This window comes from Python bivittatus, unplaced genomic scaffold, assembly GCF_059951505.1.
Source record: "Python bivittatus isolate LINGU-HERP-01145 unplaced genomic scaffold, Pbiv_v1 ctg000020_np1212, whole genome shotgun sequence".
NCBI classification, from domain to species: domain Eukaryota; kingdom Metazoa; phylum Chordata; class Lepidosauria; order Squamata; family Pythonidae; genus Python; species Python bivittatus.
Genome location: NW_028277030.1, coordinates 21,225,964 through 21,241,915, shown reverse-complemented (window position 1 = coordinate 21,241,915; position 15,952 = coordinate 21,225,964). Strand labels below are relative to the sequence as shown.

Below are 15,952 nucleotides of genomic sequence, written 5' to 3'. Positions count from 1 at the left end.
TCAAGTGTGAGGGTTGATCCATTTTATCTGACATTATCAGTTTATAATTTTCAAATAACTTTTCTTTCAACTAAATATTGAAGATAGTCATATGCTCCTCTCCCCTGCCCTAATATTCTGACATCATTCAAAGGGAAGACAGTAAATTCCTGCATTTGGCTTAGTTTTTCTGCTGTGGAGTGAAGAGGAACATGGGATTGGGAGTCCAAGAAAAACAGGAGTAGAAAAACCCAATTAAAATCTTGGTTAGAATTAATTCCTCATATCAGATATGGACACAACAGAAAATATAAGTCTCAACAACAGGACTAAATACTGTGACGTCCTATCTATAGTAATTCTGACATTTGAAAGTCAAAAGGAACAATTTGAACATTTTAATTTTCTAACCTGGGTGATTTACACCTAATATGAAAAAAAGCAACTGTTTTTAAAATATGCAATACTACAATTTGTCTGATAATAGTATTCCCTTACCTGCTAACGTAGCCGCTGCAGCCAAGCCTGCTGCTGTATATGGGTCAGCACCTGGTGGAGCAGCACTGATAATATAGGGATTTGGCACAAAAGCAGCTGGAGCCAAGCCTGCCGAAAATACACCTGTTACAGTAACAAAAGGTTCAATTTCACCAAAAACAGACACCATACAATGTTGTACCGCACAAGTTTTTAAAATGCTAGCTTTACAAGTTTGATATGATTTCAGAGAATATTGATAGAAAATTAGAAATGCTTTAATTGTAACTGACAATTTCATTTTCTGTGCTAATGTTAAAAAATTCAATATGTAAAATGCAAATATAGAGCATTTTGTAAACTCATTTCACACTAGAACATACAGTACTGTGCAAAAGCTTTAGGCAGTTTTGTGAAAAAGTGCTGTAAAGTAAGAATGCTTTCAAAAATATATATTATAATTGTTTATGTTTACAAAATGCAAAGTGAGCAAACAGAAGAGAAATCCAAATCAAATCAATATTTGGTGTGACCACCCTTTGCCTTCAAAACAGCATCAATTCTTCTAGGTACACTTACACACAGTTTTTGAAGGAACTCGGCAGGTAGGTTGTTCCAAACATCTTGGAGAACTAAGCACAGATCTCCTGTGGATGTAGGCTGCCTCAAATCCTTCTGTCTCTTCATGTCATCCCAGACAGACGCAATGATGTTGAGATCAGGGCTCTGTGGGGGCCAAACCATCACTTCCAGGACTCCTTGTTCTTCTTTACACTGAAGACAGTTCTTAAAGACATTGGCTATATGTTTGGGGTCATTGTCCTGCCGCAGAATAATTTGGGGCCAAGCACATACCTCCATGATGGTATGGCATGATGGATAAGGATCTGCCTATATTTCTCAGCATTGAGGACACCATTGATCCTGACCAAATCTCCAACTCCATTTGCAGAAATGCAACCCCAAACTTGCAAGGAATCTCTACCAGGCTTCACTGTTGCTTGCAGACACTCATTATTGTCCCGCTCTCCAGCCCTTCAGCGAACAAACTGCCTCCTGCTACAGCCAAATATTTCAAATTTTGACTCATCAGTCCAGAGCACCTGCTGCCATTTTTCTGCACCCCATCTCCTATGTTTTCATGCAGAGTTGAATCACTTAGCCTTGTTTCCATGTTGGAGGTATGGCCACAATTCTTCCATGAAGACCACTTCTGGCCTGACTTCTCCAGACAGTAGATGGATGTACCGGGGTCCCACTGGTTCCTGCCAGTTCTGTGCTGATGGCACTGCTGGACAGCTTCCGATGTCAAAGGGAAGTAAGCATGATATGTCTTTCATCTGCTGCATTAAGTTTCCTTGGCCGACCACTGCGTCTACGGTCCTCAATGTTGCCTGTTTCTTTGTGCTTCTTCAAAAGAGCTTGAACGGCACATCTTGAAACCCCAGTCTGCTTTGAAATGTTTGCCTGGGAGAGACCTTGCTGATGCAGTAGAACTACCTTGTGTCTTGTTGCTGTGCTCAGTCTTGCCATGGTGTATGACCTGTGGCATGAAACTGTCTTCCACAACCTCACCTTAGTAGCAGTTTGGCTGTTCCTCACCCAGTTTTAAGCCTCCTACACAGCTGTTTCTGTTTCAGTTAATGACTGTGTTTCAACCTACCTATGAAATTGATGATCATTAGCACCTGCTTGGTATAATTGGTTAATCATACACCTGACTCTGATCCTACAAGATCCCTGACTTTGTGCAAGTGTACAAAGTGTGCAAGTGTAAGAATTGATGCTGTTTTGAAGGCAAAGGGTAGTCACACCAAATACTGATTTGATTTGGGTTTTTCTTCTGTTTGCTCACTTTGCATTTTGTAAATTGATAAACATAAAGAACTACAATATATATATTTGAACACATTCTTACTTTACAGCATTTTTTCACACCTGCCTAAAACTTTTGCATAGCACTGTACATTCCAACAAATCATTTTTATCTTGCTGCAATATGATTCTACTTCACACTTTTGCAATCTTCACTGTTAAGCACTGAAGTCCAAGACTGAAATACAATGTTATGCAGGTAGAAAGCAGTTCACGCAGTGCATATTTTTCTCTCTTCCTCTATTGCTACTCCACTACTACTAATCACCTGCATCTGCTAAAGATGAAGTGAAAGAATCTGGCACTTCTCGTGAAAAGTTCCCAAGTTTAGATAATTCCTTCCCTTCTATTGCAGCAACTGAAGACACAGCCAACTATGTTTGGTTAAGACCTATCAAACCTATGGAGAGTCTTTTGTAGAAGAAACAAGAGGCCTTTTGCAGATGGAAAAAAAATCTGTTGTACAAATTTCTGCTTGGGAGCGTTGGCAAAAACCGTAAAATATTTCTACCAAATCTCTGTGTATAAAAAATATCAGTTACCTACACCAGCTGAAATCCAGAAGCTTTTCATCACAAACTTTTTAAAAGGTCTCACCTATGTGTGGTTGCTGTGCTGCTGCCAGTGCATACTGTTGTTGTTGCGCTGCTGTTAACTGCTGGACAGTAAGAGGATTAGTCCTCTGAAATATCTAAGAAAAAAACAACAATAAATGATAGGGATTTGATTTTTGAAGGAGCCACATGTTACAATGTAATAAATACACAATGTAACAAATACTACAAATAGTCCTACTTTAAATTACAAGACTGACCCATTATTATTCCATGGAGTTCTACGCACAGGACCATTCAATACTGTCAATTTTAAATGTAAATAGAAAAAATTTTTCAGGGATATTATGGAAGAATTACACATTATAAAAAACACAGAATTGCCACCAGAAATGACAATTCTGCATGGCATGCTTCTTCTTTCACTGTTGTAAAATCTAGCTTGCAGAAGTTCAATTATCTTGAATATGCTACAACTGGGACACCACACATAATGTTGAGCTATGAATTATGATTCATAAATGACAATGGCTGAGTTTATACAAAAGCTAAGACATTATGACTGAGATCATTATATGAATTCAGCCAGTGTCTTCCCTTGATGTGGAACTGATTTTGTTACTGGGGAGTATAAAAAAAAAAGTACAACAGCAGTAGCAATAAAAACAAATGTGAGAACTTTAGGAAGTTCCATTTTAGCTGAAACCTGTAACTTATATAATGTAATTCCAACCATTAATATGGCTATAAAAATACTAACCTGTTGTTGTGAATTGTAATCAAAGAGTCCCACAGTAGCTCCTGAAGAATCCATTTGTACCTGATTTCCAGGATAATCAAACTGCAGAGAATCAAGACCCACTTGTTCCATAGCATCCAAATTCTGAGATTCAGAGTTTGAAAATTCTTCCACCAGTGGCTTGTGAGTTGAAGGATTAGAAAGGGAAGACAAGCCTTCAGCAGCGTTAGGGTTAGGACCCAGACGCTCAGTTACTTCAGTTGGGGATGCTTGTCGACTTCCAGGAGTACGACTGCTTAGAAAAAAAATGAAAAACAGAAGTTAGCTTTTATAAAAACAACTGTCTAAAGAGATGTTGAAAAACTTTATACATGTAAAGACTGTCATGCCACAATAATTTTTTGCTGCTTTACAGGAAAATGGCACACAATTGTTCTCTATGGCAGTTAATGTTGAGGTTGTTTAAAAATTAAATGTATCTATAATGTTATGTTAATCGATAATTCAAATAATTGAGTGCAAAACAACAAATGTTCTTAGTTCTTTTCAGGAGCAATAAAATGTTAACAGCCAATGGGAAAATTAGCATGTTTGAATTATTAATGCCCAGAAAAGCAGCACTGGTAGAATTTACATTCCCAACAATATGTTGCTAATCTAAAGAAAATGGATAATCTTATGATAAAATAACCATTATTTTCCCATTTTCTTAATTTCCTGAAATTTTCATTTTACTTTTGCTTATGGTAAGTATAGTTACAGCTAATGTTTGTGATTGAAATTGATAGATATTGCCTTCTACTGTTAGGGTAAGCACGTGGTAAAACTAACATGCATTTGCTGCTGCTGCTGTTTTTCTTAACACTGGTAAAGTTTGAACAAACCAAGTCATGAAGCAGCAAATATTTTCTCAGTAGTTCCTCATAACAGCATCAGAAATGCTTAATAAATATGTTATAACAGAAAGCTCAGATTCTGTTTAAAAGAGTAGATCTACGGTGGAGTAGGGTGGGATGGGGAGAGCATGTGTGGCAGGATATGGAAGCTCCAGCTTCAAAGCCAACTTCATTGTGAATCTTAAAGGGCAGCATCGGAGAAATCCTTTTCTGAATCAATTACACACCAGGCCTGTATGAGCCTTAACTTATTCAAAAAACACTTGGATTTTTGCATAAGTTTTATATTGAACAATTTCCAGCAACCAGAAACTATGTACATCCTGCATTTGGAAACATATTTAAGAACTGCCAGATCATGGAGCGGTGATTTGGGAAATACTGTCTCTCTGGCCACTTATAGGAAGAAGAAGCGACCGTGCTCCTTTTACAAGAGGAAGAGCTTTTATAGTTAAAAATGCTGTGTGAACACGAAGTAAGAAGGCCACCTGGAGTTCAGTGAAGGAATCCAAATGAGTGTCCCAGAAATATGGCAACCTAGCTCTGACCCTACTGTCCTTCCAGAAATCCCTAAAAACTTGGTTTTTTAAGCAGGCTTCGGGATCCCATGAGGAGCCCTTAAGATGGTTCGTATGTGAGATTTTGATGCATTCTTCTGTGATCTTGTTTATATTTTGTTTTCGTTATTTAAGATTTGTTTTTAACTGACTGTTTTATTGTATGCTGCCCAGAGTCATGTTACTGAGATGAGCAGCTATATAAATATGATAAATAAATATATATCAAATGAAGGGGAGTCTATCGCCTCTGGGAAACAGGTACCACATCAAACTGCTTTTATAGATAGGAAGATTTTTCTCACATTGTTACACCCTGCCTTCCTGTAACATAAATCCATTCATCTGTTTCTTGCACCCTGGAACAGGGAAGAACAGTCTTGAGTTCCTTCTGTGTGCTATGTTTTTGGGTACAGGTAGTCCTTGCTTAACAATGGTAATTGGGATCGGAATTTCCAATGCTAAGTGATATGGTCGTAAAGCGCAATGTCACATGATCACGTCGCTTAGTGACAGCAATCCTGGCAGTCCCTATTGCTGTTGTTACAAAAGGTAGCAGGTTGTTAAACAAGGACCTCTTTGTGACTTCCTGTCGGCTTCCCACAAGCAAAATCAACAGGGAAGCAGACAGGAAATCGCAAGTCCCGGGTGGCTCACAAGCAGGCTGACGTACAGGTAAATGGCTGCTGTGTGCCGCAAGTGTGGTCTGGCAGGGGATAGGTACTGCAGAGCATGGGAGGGTGTATGGGAAAGTGGTGGGAGTAGGAACAACTTATAGGAGTGACTTGCAAATTTCCCTGCCGGCTTCCTCACTGACTTTGCTTGCGGGAAGCCGGCAGGGAAGGTAGCAAATTGCAATCACGTGACTACAGGACAGTGCAACCATAAGTGCGAGCCAGTTGCCAAGCGCCCAGGTTGCAATCACGTGACCGTGGAGGTGCTGGGATGGCTGGAACTTTGAGGACTGGTCATAAGTACCACTCATTCAGCGCCACTGTAACTCTGAATGGTCACTGAATGAGTGGTCGTTAACTGAGGTCTACCTGTATTTGAAGAGTTACTATCATATCATCCTCCATCCTCTTTTCTCAAAACTAAACACAGGCAGCTCTTTCAATCTTTCTTCCCAGAATCTCGCTTCTAGTCCCTTGATTAGCTTCACTGTTTTCTTACCGGAACTTGTTCTAATTTCTCTGATTCCTTATAGTTCCCAGAACTGGACATAATACTCAAGATAAGATCTGACCAAAGCAGAATAGAGTGGAATGATTCCTTTCCATAATTAGGAAATGATATTTCTGTTGCTGCAGCCTACAACTGTATTTGCCTTTTTGGCAACTTCATTACATGGCTATCTCATATTTAATTTGCAATCAAATATTCCAATCTTAACCACAACTATTGCCAAGCCATCCTACAGCTGTACATCTAATTTTTGTTTCCTAAGTGACAAACTTTACCCTTGACTGTTAAACCTCGTTCTGTTACTATCAGCCCATTTCTCCAAATTATCAAGATGGTTTTGAATGTTACAGGTAGTCCTTGACTTATGACAATAGGGACTGGAAAATTCATTAAGTGATGCGGTCATGAAGTGAGGCATCACGTGACCGCACCTGATTCTATGACTTTTTTGTGATGGTTGTTAAGCGGATCACCACAGTTAAGTGAATCACATGGTTCCCCACTGAATTTGCTTGTGGGAAGCCAGCAGGAAGTTGCGAGGAGGTCCTCGCTTAATGACCTGCAGTCCTCGCTTAACGATGGCAACAGGGACTGCTGGGATTGCCATCACGTTTTATGACCCCATCATGCTTTATGACTGCATTGCTTAGCGACAGAAATTCCAGTCCCAATTACCTTTGTTAAGCAAGGTATAAAGGAAACATGAGCAGGCAGTTAAAGAACCTATCTGGATACATATATATAGGTAGGTCTGAATAACCAGGCTTCAAAAATCAATGTAGAAAACCACAGATCATCCATGAATATAGCTAGAGAAACACATGCTGGAGAAATTTAGTTTGATAGTTTAAGCAGGCAGGAGGAAAAAATCTTGAAAAGAATGAGTACAAATTATAATATCCACAAGTTTCAATCTACTCTCAAAGACTGGGAGTAGGCTCTCTACTGTAATTTGAAGACTGACTTACAATTTAAAAGAGTGGAAACCTTTTGGGGGGTTTTGTTTTGTTTTTTTAGCAGAAGTGGACAACTTATGGTCTTCCAGATGTTGCTGCGAACTCCAACTTCCATCAATTAAGTTTAGTGATAGTGACAGGATACCCACCTGTTTTGTAGTCTGCACATATCCCACCAATTAAAACATATTAACATGTATAAAGATGGCAACCATTATGCAAAATAATGCAGAAGCTAAATGAAACTTTGAATTTGATACATACATCCATAACTTTTATTTATTAAAAACAGATACATCTTTCCCCCACTCCCCCAAAAATCTAAGCCTTACTTAAAATCTTTGCTATCAGCATCCATTCCATTTGGCAAACCTCTGCCATTTATTTTGGTAACATCGTCATCATCAACTTGTTTAAGATCTCTGTTCTTGTCCTCCTCAAATGGAGAAACCTTGCCTTTCTGGTCTGCTTTCTCAGGTCCATCTGTTTCAGCTTCTCTAGTACCCTAAGTAAAAAAACATGTTTGATCTGAATCTAATAGAAAATAAATGTAGCATCCACAATGTAACATTACCAAATCTAACTAATGTTGTAAGGTGCCTTGTCAGGTATCATTCTTACATAAAATATATTGTCCAGGCATAAAATAAAGCTAGTTTTCAGGATAAAACAGAAAAATCAACATTAGCTGAAGGTAAATTTCCTGTAAAGTGAGGTGGTTTTTCCATTTGTGAGAGGGTTTGGTGATCCAGCGGAATGTAACCCTGGTCATAGGACAGTGAAGAGAGGCAATTTTTGGTACGCCTTTCTTCCTTGTAACACTGTCTAGAGCCACATTCTATAAAACAAATGAAACTAAAACGGCATAAGCTCGAAGCAGTTACAGATAGACAATCCTGGCAAAATTATCTTCATCAAATCATGAAGAGTTGGAAGTCACTGAATGACTGAATGCTGCTATAACCAAAATGCCATTTTATGCTTGGTGCGTTGTTTTTCCAGACATCTTGCTTCTCATAATGGAAAGCTCCTTTGGAATAAATACAGCTATTTAAAACAACATTATGAACAAAAGGCCTCTGAAAAAACTTTGGAGGGCATATGGAAGATCTATATACAACGCCTCATATTACAGATATTATTTTGAAGCCATTTTCCCAAGAGTAGCATGAAACAACTGAGTATAGAGACATAAGTTTTTGTTTAGCTACATGTGCTACAGAAAATGCACATCTACAAAGCACTGCTTCCTGGAGACCACAACAAAAATTTAAATGATTAATCTACTTCTTGCTAAATTACATGGCAGAATGAGGGAAATCTAACAGGTAATAATATTGTAGAATAGCCTACAATAACTCTTATTGATAGAAGTTACTTACAAAAGCTCCTTTCCTAAACCGGGAGTCCAATTTATCAGCTGGAGAAGAACTTAGCACATATTCTACCATGCTCACGCCAAGGCCACCACTCTCTGATCGAGGAGATAAGACAGCATTTACTTCACTTGTTCCATGAAAAACATGTCCAGGCTTTCTTTGAACCATAATAGGTTGTGACATGGAGTGGTCTGTTTTAAATTTAAAACAGAGACATTAAAATTAATATGCAAGTTAACAAAGCTTAAATCAATGTAGATGTTTAAATCACTGAACATAAGAACAGTCTTTTCCCATACTAAACTATTCAGAAGTATATTTAGTTTACATAATGATTTAAACATGTATCACTTACGAGGTGTTGCCCAAGCAGTTTCTCTCCACTCATCACCAAGAAATATCCCTTTTTGTCCATCCTTTGCTGGATCATCTGGTTCCCAAAACTTTTTGGCAGGTAGCAGCTATTTAAAAAAGAAACACATTAAGTTTAATTCTCATGTATTAACACACTAATGCCTAGATGTATATGCATAAATTATATGTTTATAGAAAGGAATTTGGAGTTTCTGAATTTACCTTTTTTGATAAAAACTTATTCATTAAACAATAATGCACTTAACAAACCAATAATATCTTCCATTACATGCTATACTTTTGTATTTACTAAGTGAGACATCAGGACCTGCGAGTGTGGTAGAGCCGGTGCAATAGCTATAATGACTGCTAGATATGGAGATGATTACTTCGGCTCTGAATTTTGTATTGATTTTATATGGTTTTATAGTTCCTATTGCTTTTATTTTTTGGATTGGTTTGCTGTTTTTATACTGTTTGTGAGCCAGAGATGGATGTCTATATAAATTTGATAAATCAATAAACATGAACTTGAAATAGTTGCTAAATGTACTCTAACCACATGATGGTGGTACAGGTTTAAGAATGGTATACACCCCAACCAGGACACATTTATACCAATTCCTTCTGGAAAGAGCTTTTATTATAAAAATATTTTCATCATAAAAAAAAAGACTACCTATCACTAAATTGTAGAATTGGAAGGGACCACAAGGATCATGTAGTCCAACCCTCGTAGGGCACAAGAAAATCAATTAACCCATCTTCATGAGGTAATTGTTTGGCCTTTTCTTAAAAAAAAAAAAAATCTCCAGAGAGGGAGAATCCATCAACTCCTTAGGAAGACTATTCTACTGTTGTACAGGAAGTTTTTCTTTATAAACAAAATTTTGGTAGCTGCAACTTGCACCTACTACTTCTGGTGTTATTTTCTGCAGCAATGGAAATAGTCCTTGAATATCTTTCCTATGACACCCCTTTTCTGGATATGAACGCTGGCAATGTCTATCTTCAATGTTTTCTGCGGGCTGAATATCTCAGGTTCTTTCAGCCTATCACAGAACCTTTAACATCTTTGTCAGCCTCTTATGGACCTGTTCCAACCTGTCAATATATTTCTGGAAATGCAGAGTCTAAATCATACACTGTACTGCAGATGTGGTCTCACCAGTGTAGGGGAGAGGAGAATAAGGACTTCACATGTATTTGACAATATTGTGTTCTTCTAACACAGCCCAGAACTACATTAGTCCTAGTAGCTGCCTCACATTCAGCTGGATGTCAGTGATTATGCCCAAGTCCTTTTCTGATGTAATGCTTTCAAGCCATAAATCCTACATCTTGTATGTATGCCCTACATTTCTCCTTTCTAAATGCAATACTTCATATTTTGCCCTGTTGAGGAACATCTTGTTTCTCTCAGCTGAGATCTCTAATCTTTCCAGATTAGTTTGCAGTCTCATTCCATTTTCCAGTGTGTTGGCCAGTCCTCCCAATTTTGTGTCAACTGCAAATTGGTTAAGCAACTCATCAACCCCAACATTAATAAAATGTTGAATAATATTTGCATTCTGACAGATCCCTGTGTGACCCCACTAGTTACTGCTCTCTAGCTCAGTGCAGAGCCATTTATGCTGTCTCTGAGTGTAATTTTGTCAGCTACTTATGGACCCACCTTAATGTAGTGCCATTCAAACCACACTTTAACAGTTTGTCAATGACAAAGTCACATGCAAACTTGTAAAAAGCTTTGCTGAAATTGAGGTAAACATATCCACAGCATTTCCCCTTTTCCACTATCTTGTCAAAGGAGACAAGGTTAGTCTCACATTATTTGCTTTTGATATAAAGAAAGAAACAAAATGAGTTCCTCTACAAGTGAGCCCAAGGCCTCATTTGTTTTCCTCCTCCTCCTGTTATATTTGAACAAACTCTCCTTGCTGGGTTTTGCCTCTTTTGTTAGATTTACCTCATTTTCCATCTTTCCCACATTTATGAGTTGAAGCTTTGTAGATTTCCTTGGTCATTAGCCCTTCTATTTCTAAGAAACATGTAATCTCAGCTCCTTCATGAGTTATTGTTGAGTATGGTTGAATAGCTGCCTATTCAACCACACTGGGATCTTTAGATATCTCCTAGTTTTCTTCCTCATTGGTCATGTTTGAGACTATGCTATCTTTAATTTTCTTTTCAGGAAAACTCAGCTGGCTACACCACCTCTGCCTTTAAGGTTCTCTTCCCTTGACATCCTCCTTACCATTTCTCTTAGCTTATTAAATTACCGTATTTTTCCGACTATAAGATGATACCTTTTTCTAAAATCCTTATGCTAAAAATTGAAGGGCATCTTATGCAAGGAAGTAAGCCAAAGAGAGAACCGCGCAGTTGCAAAACTGCCCAGACTTTGTCTCTGCAAACAGGTTTCCTCCTATTGCTAGCCTCCAATCACGAGTGAAATAGCTTGACTCTGCAAACAGACTTCCTCCAATCACGAGACTTATGTAACTGACGTCAACTGATGCTGAACAAACCAATTGGAGGAAGTCTGTTTGCACAGACAAGCTATCTGCAGTTTCACTTGTGATTGAATGTAATCAGTTATGCAAAAGAGCATGGAAACAGAGCTGCAGAGACATGGCTTGGACCTCCTCCCACCGAGTGTATCAGGTAAATGTTAGCCAATTACTAAATAAAAATGTGTTCTGCACTATCTTTAAAATATTGATTCCTTAATTTTGGGTTGGAAAAGTGGGGGTTGTCTTGTACATAGGGGCGTCTTATTGATGGAAAAATACGGTAGGTCTTTCTAAAATCCATAGTTTGTTTTTGACTCTGTTATAATCAAGAATTCTAACAATGCATAGTCACCTGCACCCAGAGTTCCCACTTTTAATATCTTCCACCAACTCCCCCATTATTAAGGACCATTCTTCCTAAAGCTGAAAGAGAGTGGCCCAAAGTCAACCAGCTAGTTTAGTGCTTAAGGAGTGACTAAAACTCACTGGGTTTCTAGCCCAGCACCTTTAATCACTACACTAAACTGGCTCTCAAGTTCTAACTACCTAGTTCCTATTCTTTATTTTTCCCTTATAGCTATCTAATATTCCTATTCTAACCCTAACCCTTATTTTTAATCTTTCTATTGAACTTTAGCTCTGTTTTAACTATTTATCCTGATCCCAGTCCCAGATACTACCAACTACCTCTTGCTTGGCTGTCTTTATTGTTGGGCTGATCCCTGTTGTCAACTGTCACATCTAGACTTAACCACTGTGGTGCTGGGATTGCTGATGGTGTTACTTAACATCAACTTCAGTGCCACTTCATCTAGTGCTGGCCCTTGCCACATCTGATATTTCTAGTTTTCAATTCAGTGGTGATAGTCCTTTGATGATGGCTCTTCTTGCTTTGCCTCTGTTGATCACCTAGAACATCTGCCCATTATAGCTTAACCCTTTCTTCAGCCTATTCTGTCTCAACCTTTCTTTGCACCAGCTGATGTTGTGGCAGATGGTACTGGCTGCTACTACAACCATGCTTCCTGGCTTATTTAAGCTATCTTCCACTGTTACCACCCAACTTCTTCAGGCTTTACAAGTCTTCTCTTACCATGACTTCTTGGACCTGCTGCTACTCTATTCCAGCATTCTTGAGCCCAAATAATTTTCTTTCTCCCATTGTGCTTTCTCAGGCTCTGCTCCCCCACCTACTCTAATTGGCTTCTGCTGGTTGGCTGGCTGCTAGCATTGGCTGACTGTGGTTGCACTATAATTAGCCCAGCCTTGCTGAGCCTCCTGGGTTTCTTCTTTACTTCGCAGTCCAAAGGAGGAGGGAGACTAACCACTTTCCCCTCACTTGTTTTCTTCCATCTTGATCACCTCTCTAGGGATGCATCCCATCAATATTGGTCTTTCTGCTGCTCTGTGATCTCCAGAGAACCTATTCCATGTGGGCTTCTTCTGGCACCATCTGCCTGGACTGTTGCCTCTTCTTCTCCCAGCTTGGTCTAGATCTGCTGCCACCAAGTCCCTCTGGATTCTCCAGCTGCCAATTCCTTCTCTCCTGCCCTTCAGTGCTACAGAAGAGTTCTTCAGTCACTCACACAGTGCAAGTGCACATATCCTCATATACACTGCTGGCTACAGGTTCTTCTCTTTCTTCTTTCAGCCTTATTCATCCAGTTTTCTTCTTTTCCCATCAACATTTCGGTCTTCTGCAATTTGGAAATCCAACTCCATTCCTCCAATACTTTTGGTGACTCTAGCAGGCAAGCCCCCTGCTGAGGCAGCTGCATTCCTCTTAAAGGAAATGGCTCCCTTTTTTCCTAAGTGGGGCCCTTCTTAAGCCATGTGGGAGAAAAAGCAAGAGGAAATGACACTGGCATTTTTGCTTCTGCTTCCTCTCACACTTAAGCCTAAATACATTTAGAAGGATTAAATATAACTATATGCAGAATTATAGCAGCTATCCTTATTTATATAATTTAGTAAACTCACACTATTCAAACTATTTAATGGCAACAGCAGGAAACAGTCGTTTTCCTCCTTTTTCCCGGGCCAGTTCCAGCCAATGCTGGTGTGGGTGGAGATCAAGCTCAAGGCCTTTGCTCTGTGGGGTCCCCTGGAGCTCTGCTCTCTCCCTGCTCCTACATGATGCCACTGGAGGAAGTCATCCCTTGACATGAGGCAAGGTATCATCAGTATGGCTGGTGTGGGTCTTCCGGGCTGTGTGGCCGTGTTCTTGAACTTTTGTTTCCTAACGTTTCGCCAGCACCTGTGACCGGCATCTTCAGAGTGCAGGAGCACAGACAGGAGCAGTTCTCTCTGTGCCCAGGGTGATGTGACCCTTTTGTGGGTATTTATAGAGATCTGAGGGGGGGAAGGGGGGGATTGGGGGTGTGTGGGGGGGGTTGAGTTACTGAGTGGCTGCTTGTTTTGGTGTCAGCATCTGTGTGTATCTTCCTGGGGATTAGGCAGGGTTTTTTCATATTCAATATTCTTGTTATTCTTGTTATTCAATAACAATATTGAATTGTTAACGAGGGGCTGCTGGGGGTGATTAGCAAGTTCATTGTGTGAACTGTTCACATGTCCTGGTGGTTGAGCTGAGTTCGTTGACCTTTTGCAGGCTGTATTTTTCAGGATTGGTAGCCAGGTTTTGTTGATTTTTAGACTCTCCTCTTTTTTATTGAAACTGTGCTGGTGTTTGTGAATCTCAATGGCTTCCCGGTATAGCCTGGTATAGTGGCTGTTGGTGTTGTCCAGTATCTCTGTGTTTTCAAATAGGATTTTGTGTCCAGTGTGCTTGAGAGCATGTTCAGCTACTGCAGATTTTTCTGGTTGCTGTAGTCTGCAGTGCCTTTCGTGTTCTTTTATCCTGGTATGGATGCTGCGTTTTGTGGTCCCGATGTATACTTGCCCGCAACTGCATGGTATGCGGTATACTCCTGCGGCGGTGAGGGGATCCCTTTTGTCTTTTGCTGATTTTAGCACTTCTCGTACTTTTCTGGTGGGTCTGAAGATTGTTTGGAAATTGTGTTTTTGGAAATTTCTACATGGAACATTTTGAAAAACGGGCTTTAGATACCGCACCCGTTACCCCAACAGTCTGGTTCCGATTTGTGGATGACACCTTTGCAATTTGGAGCCAGGATGAAGAAGACCTAGAGAAGTTCCTGAACCACCTAAACAGCGTCCACCCCAATATACAATTCACCATGGAAAAAGAAGTGGACAGCCAACTTCCATTTCTAGACACGTTGGTCATACGCAAACCAGACCTCAAATTAGGACACAAAGTCTACAGAAAACCCACCCAAACAGACCGGTATCTACACAAAAACTCCAACCACCACCCACGTCAGAAAAGAGGCATTATCAAAACCCTCATGGATCGTGCCAATCGGATCTGCGAAACCCAATTCCTAAACTCTGAACTTAACCACCTTAATTGGGTCCTACAAGTGAATGGCTACTCCAAAAATGAAATAAAAAGAGCCATCAAACCAAGAAAGCAACATGCGACTGAAGAAGAAAAACAGCCACCCACCAACAAAGTATTTCTGCCCTATATCAAAGGGGTCACAGACCGCATGGGAAAACTGATGAAAAAAACACAATTTCCAAACAATCTTCAGACCCACCAGAAAAGTACAAGAAGTGCTAAAATCAGCAAAAGACAAAAGGGATCCCCTCACCGCCGCAGGAGTATACCGCATACCATGCAGTTGCGGGCAAGTATACATCGGGACCACAAAACGCAGCATCCATACCAGGATAAAAGAACACGAAAGGCACTGCAGACTACAGCAACCAGAAAAATCTGCAGTAGCTGAACATGCTCTCAAGCACACTGGACACAAAATCCTATTTGAAAACACAGAGATACTGGACAACACCAACAGCCACTATACCAGGCTATACCGGGAAGCCATTGAGATTCACAAACACCAGCACAGTTTCAATAAAAAAGAGGAGAGTCTAAAAATCAACAAAACCTGGCTACCAATCCTGAAAAATACAGCCTGCAAAAGGTCAACGAACTCAGCTCAACCACCAGGACATGTGAACAGTTCACACAATGAACTTGCTAATCACCCCCAGCAGCCCCTCGTTAACAATTCAATATTGTTATTGAATAACAAGAATAACAAGAATATTGAATAAGAAAAAACCCTGCCTAATCCCCAGGAAGATACACACAGATGCTGACACCAAAACAAGCAGCCACTCAGTAACTCAACCCCCCCACACACCCAATCCCCCTTCCCCCTCAGATCTCTATAAATACCCACAAAAGGGTCACATCACCCTGGGCACAGAGAGAACTGCTCCTGTCTGTGCTCCTGCACTCTGAAGATGCCGGTCACAGGTGCTGGCGAAACGTTAGGAAACAAAAGTTCAAGAACACGGCCACACAGCCCGGAAGACCCACACCAGCCATCGTATGCCGGCCGTGAAAGCCTTTGACAATACATATCATCAGTATGTTGATGATACCCA

General features: G+C 40.0%; 1 protein-coding gene across 15 annotated transcripts in view; it reads right to left on the bottom strand.

Annotated features, from left to right (window-relative positions):
* Nucleotides 1–15,952, bottom strand: part of PUM2 (pumilio RNA binding family member 2) — an 81,892-nt gene that overhangs the window by 50,536 nt on the left and 15,404 nt on the right. For 8 of the 15 annotated variants that reach the window (XM_025163789.2, XM_007423746.4, XM_025163790.2 and 5 more), the window contains exons 3-8: nucleotides 8,953–9,058; nucleotides 8,601–8,788; nucleotides 7,551–7,723; nucleotides 3,646–3,919; nucleotides 2,929–3,022; nucleotides 478–600 (exon numbers count right to left, since the gene is read on the bottom strand). In XM_025163789.2, the coding sequence (XP_025019557.1) occupies nucleotides 478–600; nucleotides 2,929–3,022; nucleotides 3,646–3,919; nucleotides 7,551–7,723; nucleotides 8,601–8,788; nucleotides 8,953–9,058 (958 nt within the window). The remainder of the gene's footprint in view (nucleotides 1–477; nucleotides 601–2,928; nucleotides 3,023–3,645; nucleotides 3,920–7,550; nucleotides 7,724–8,600; nucleotides 8,789–8,952; nucleotides 9,059–15,952) is intronic. The other 7 variants (XM_025163793.2, XM_025163780.2, XM_025163782.2 and 4 more) reach the window with 3 other exon arrangements.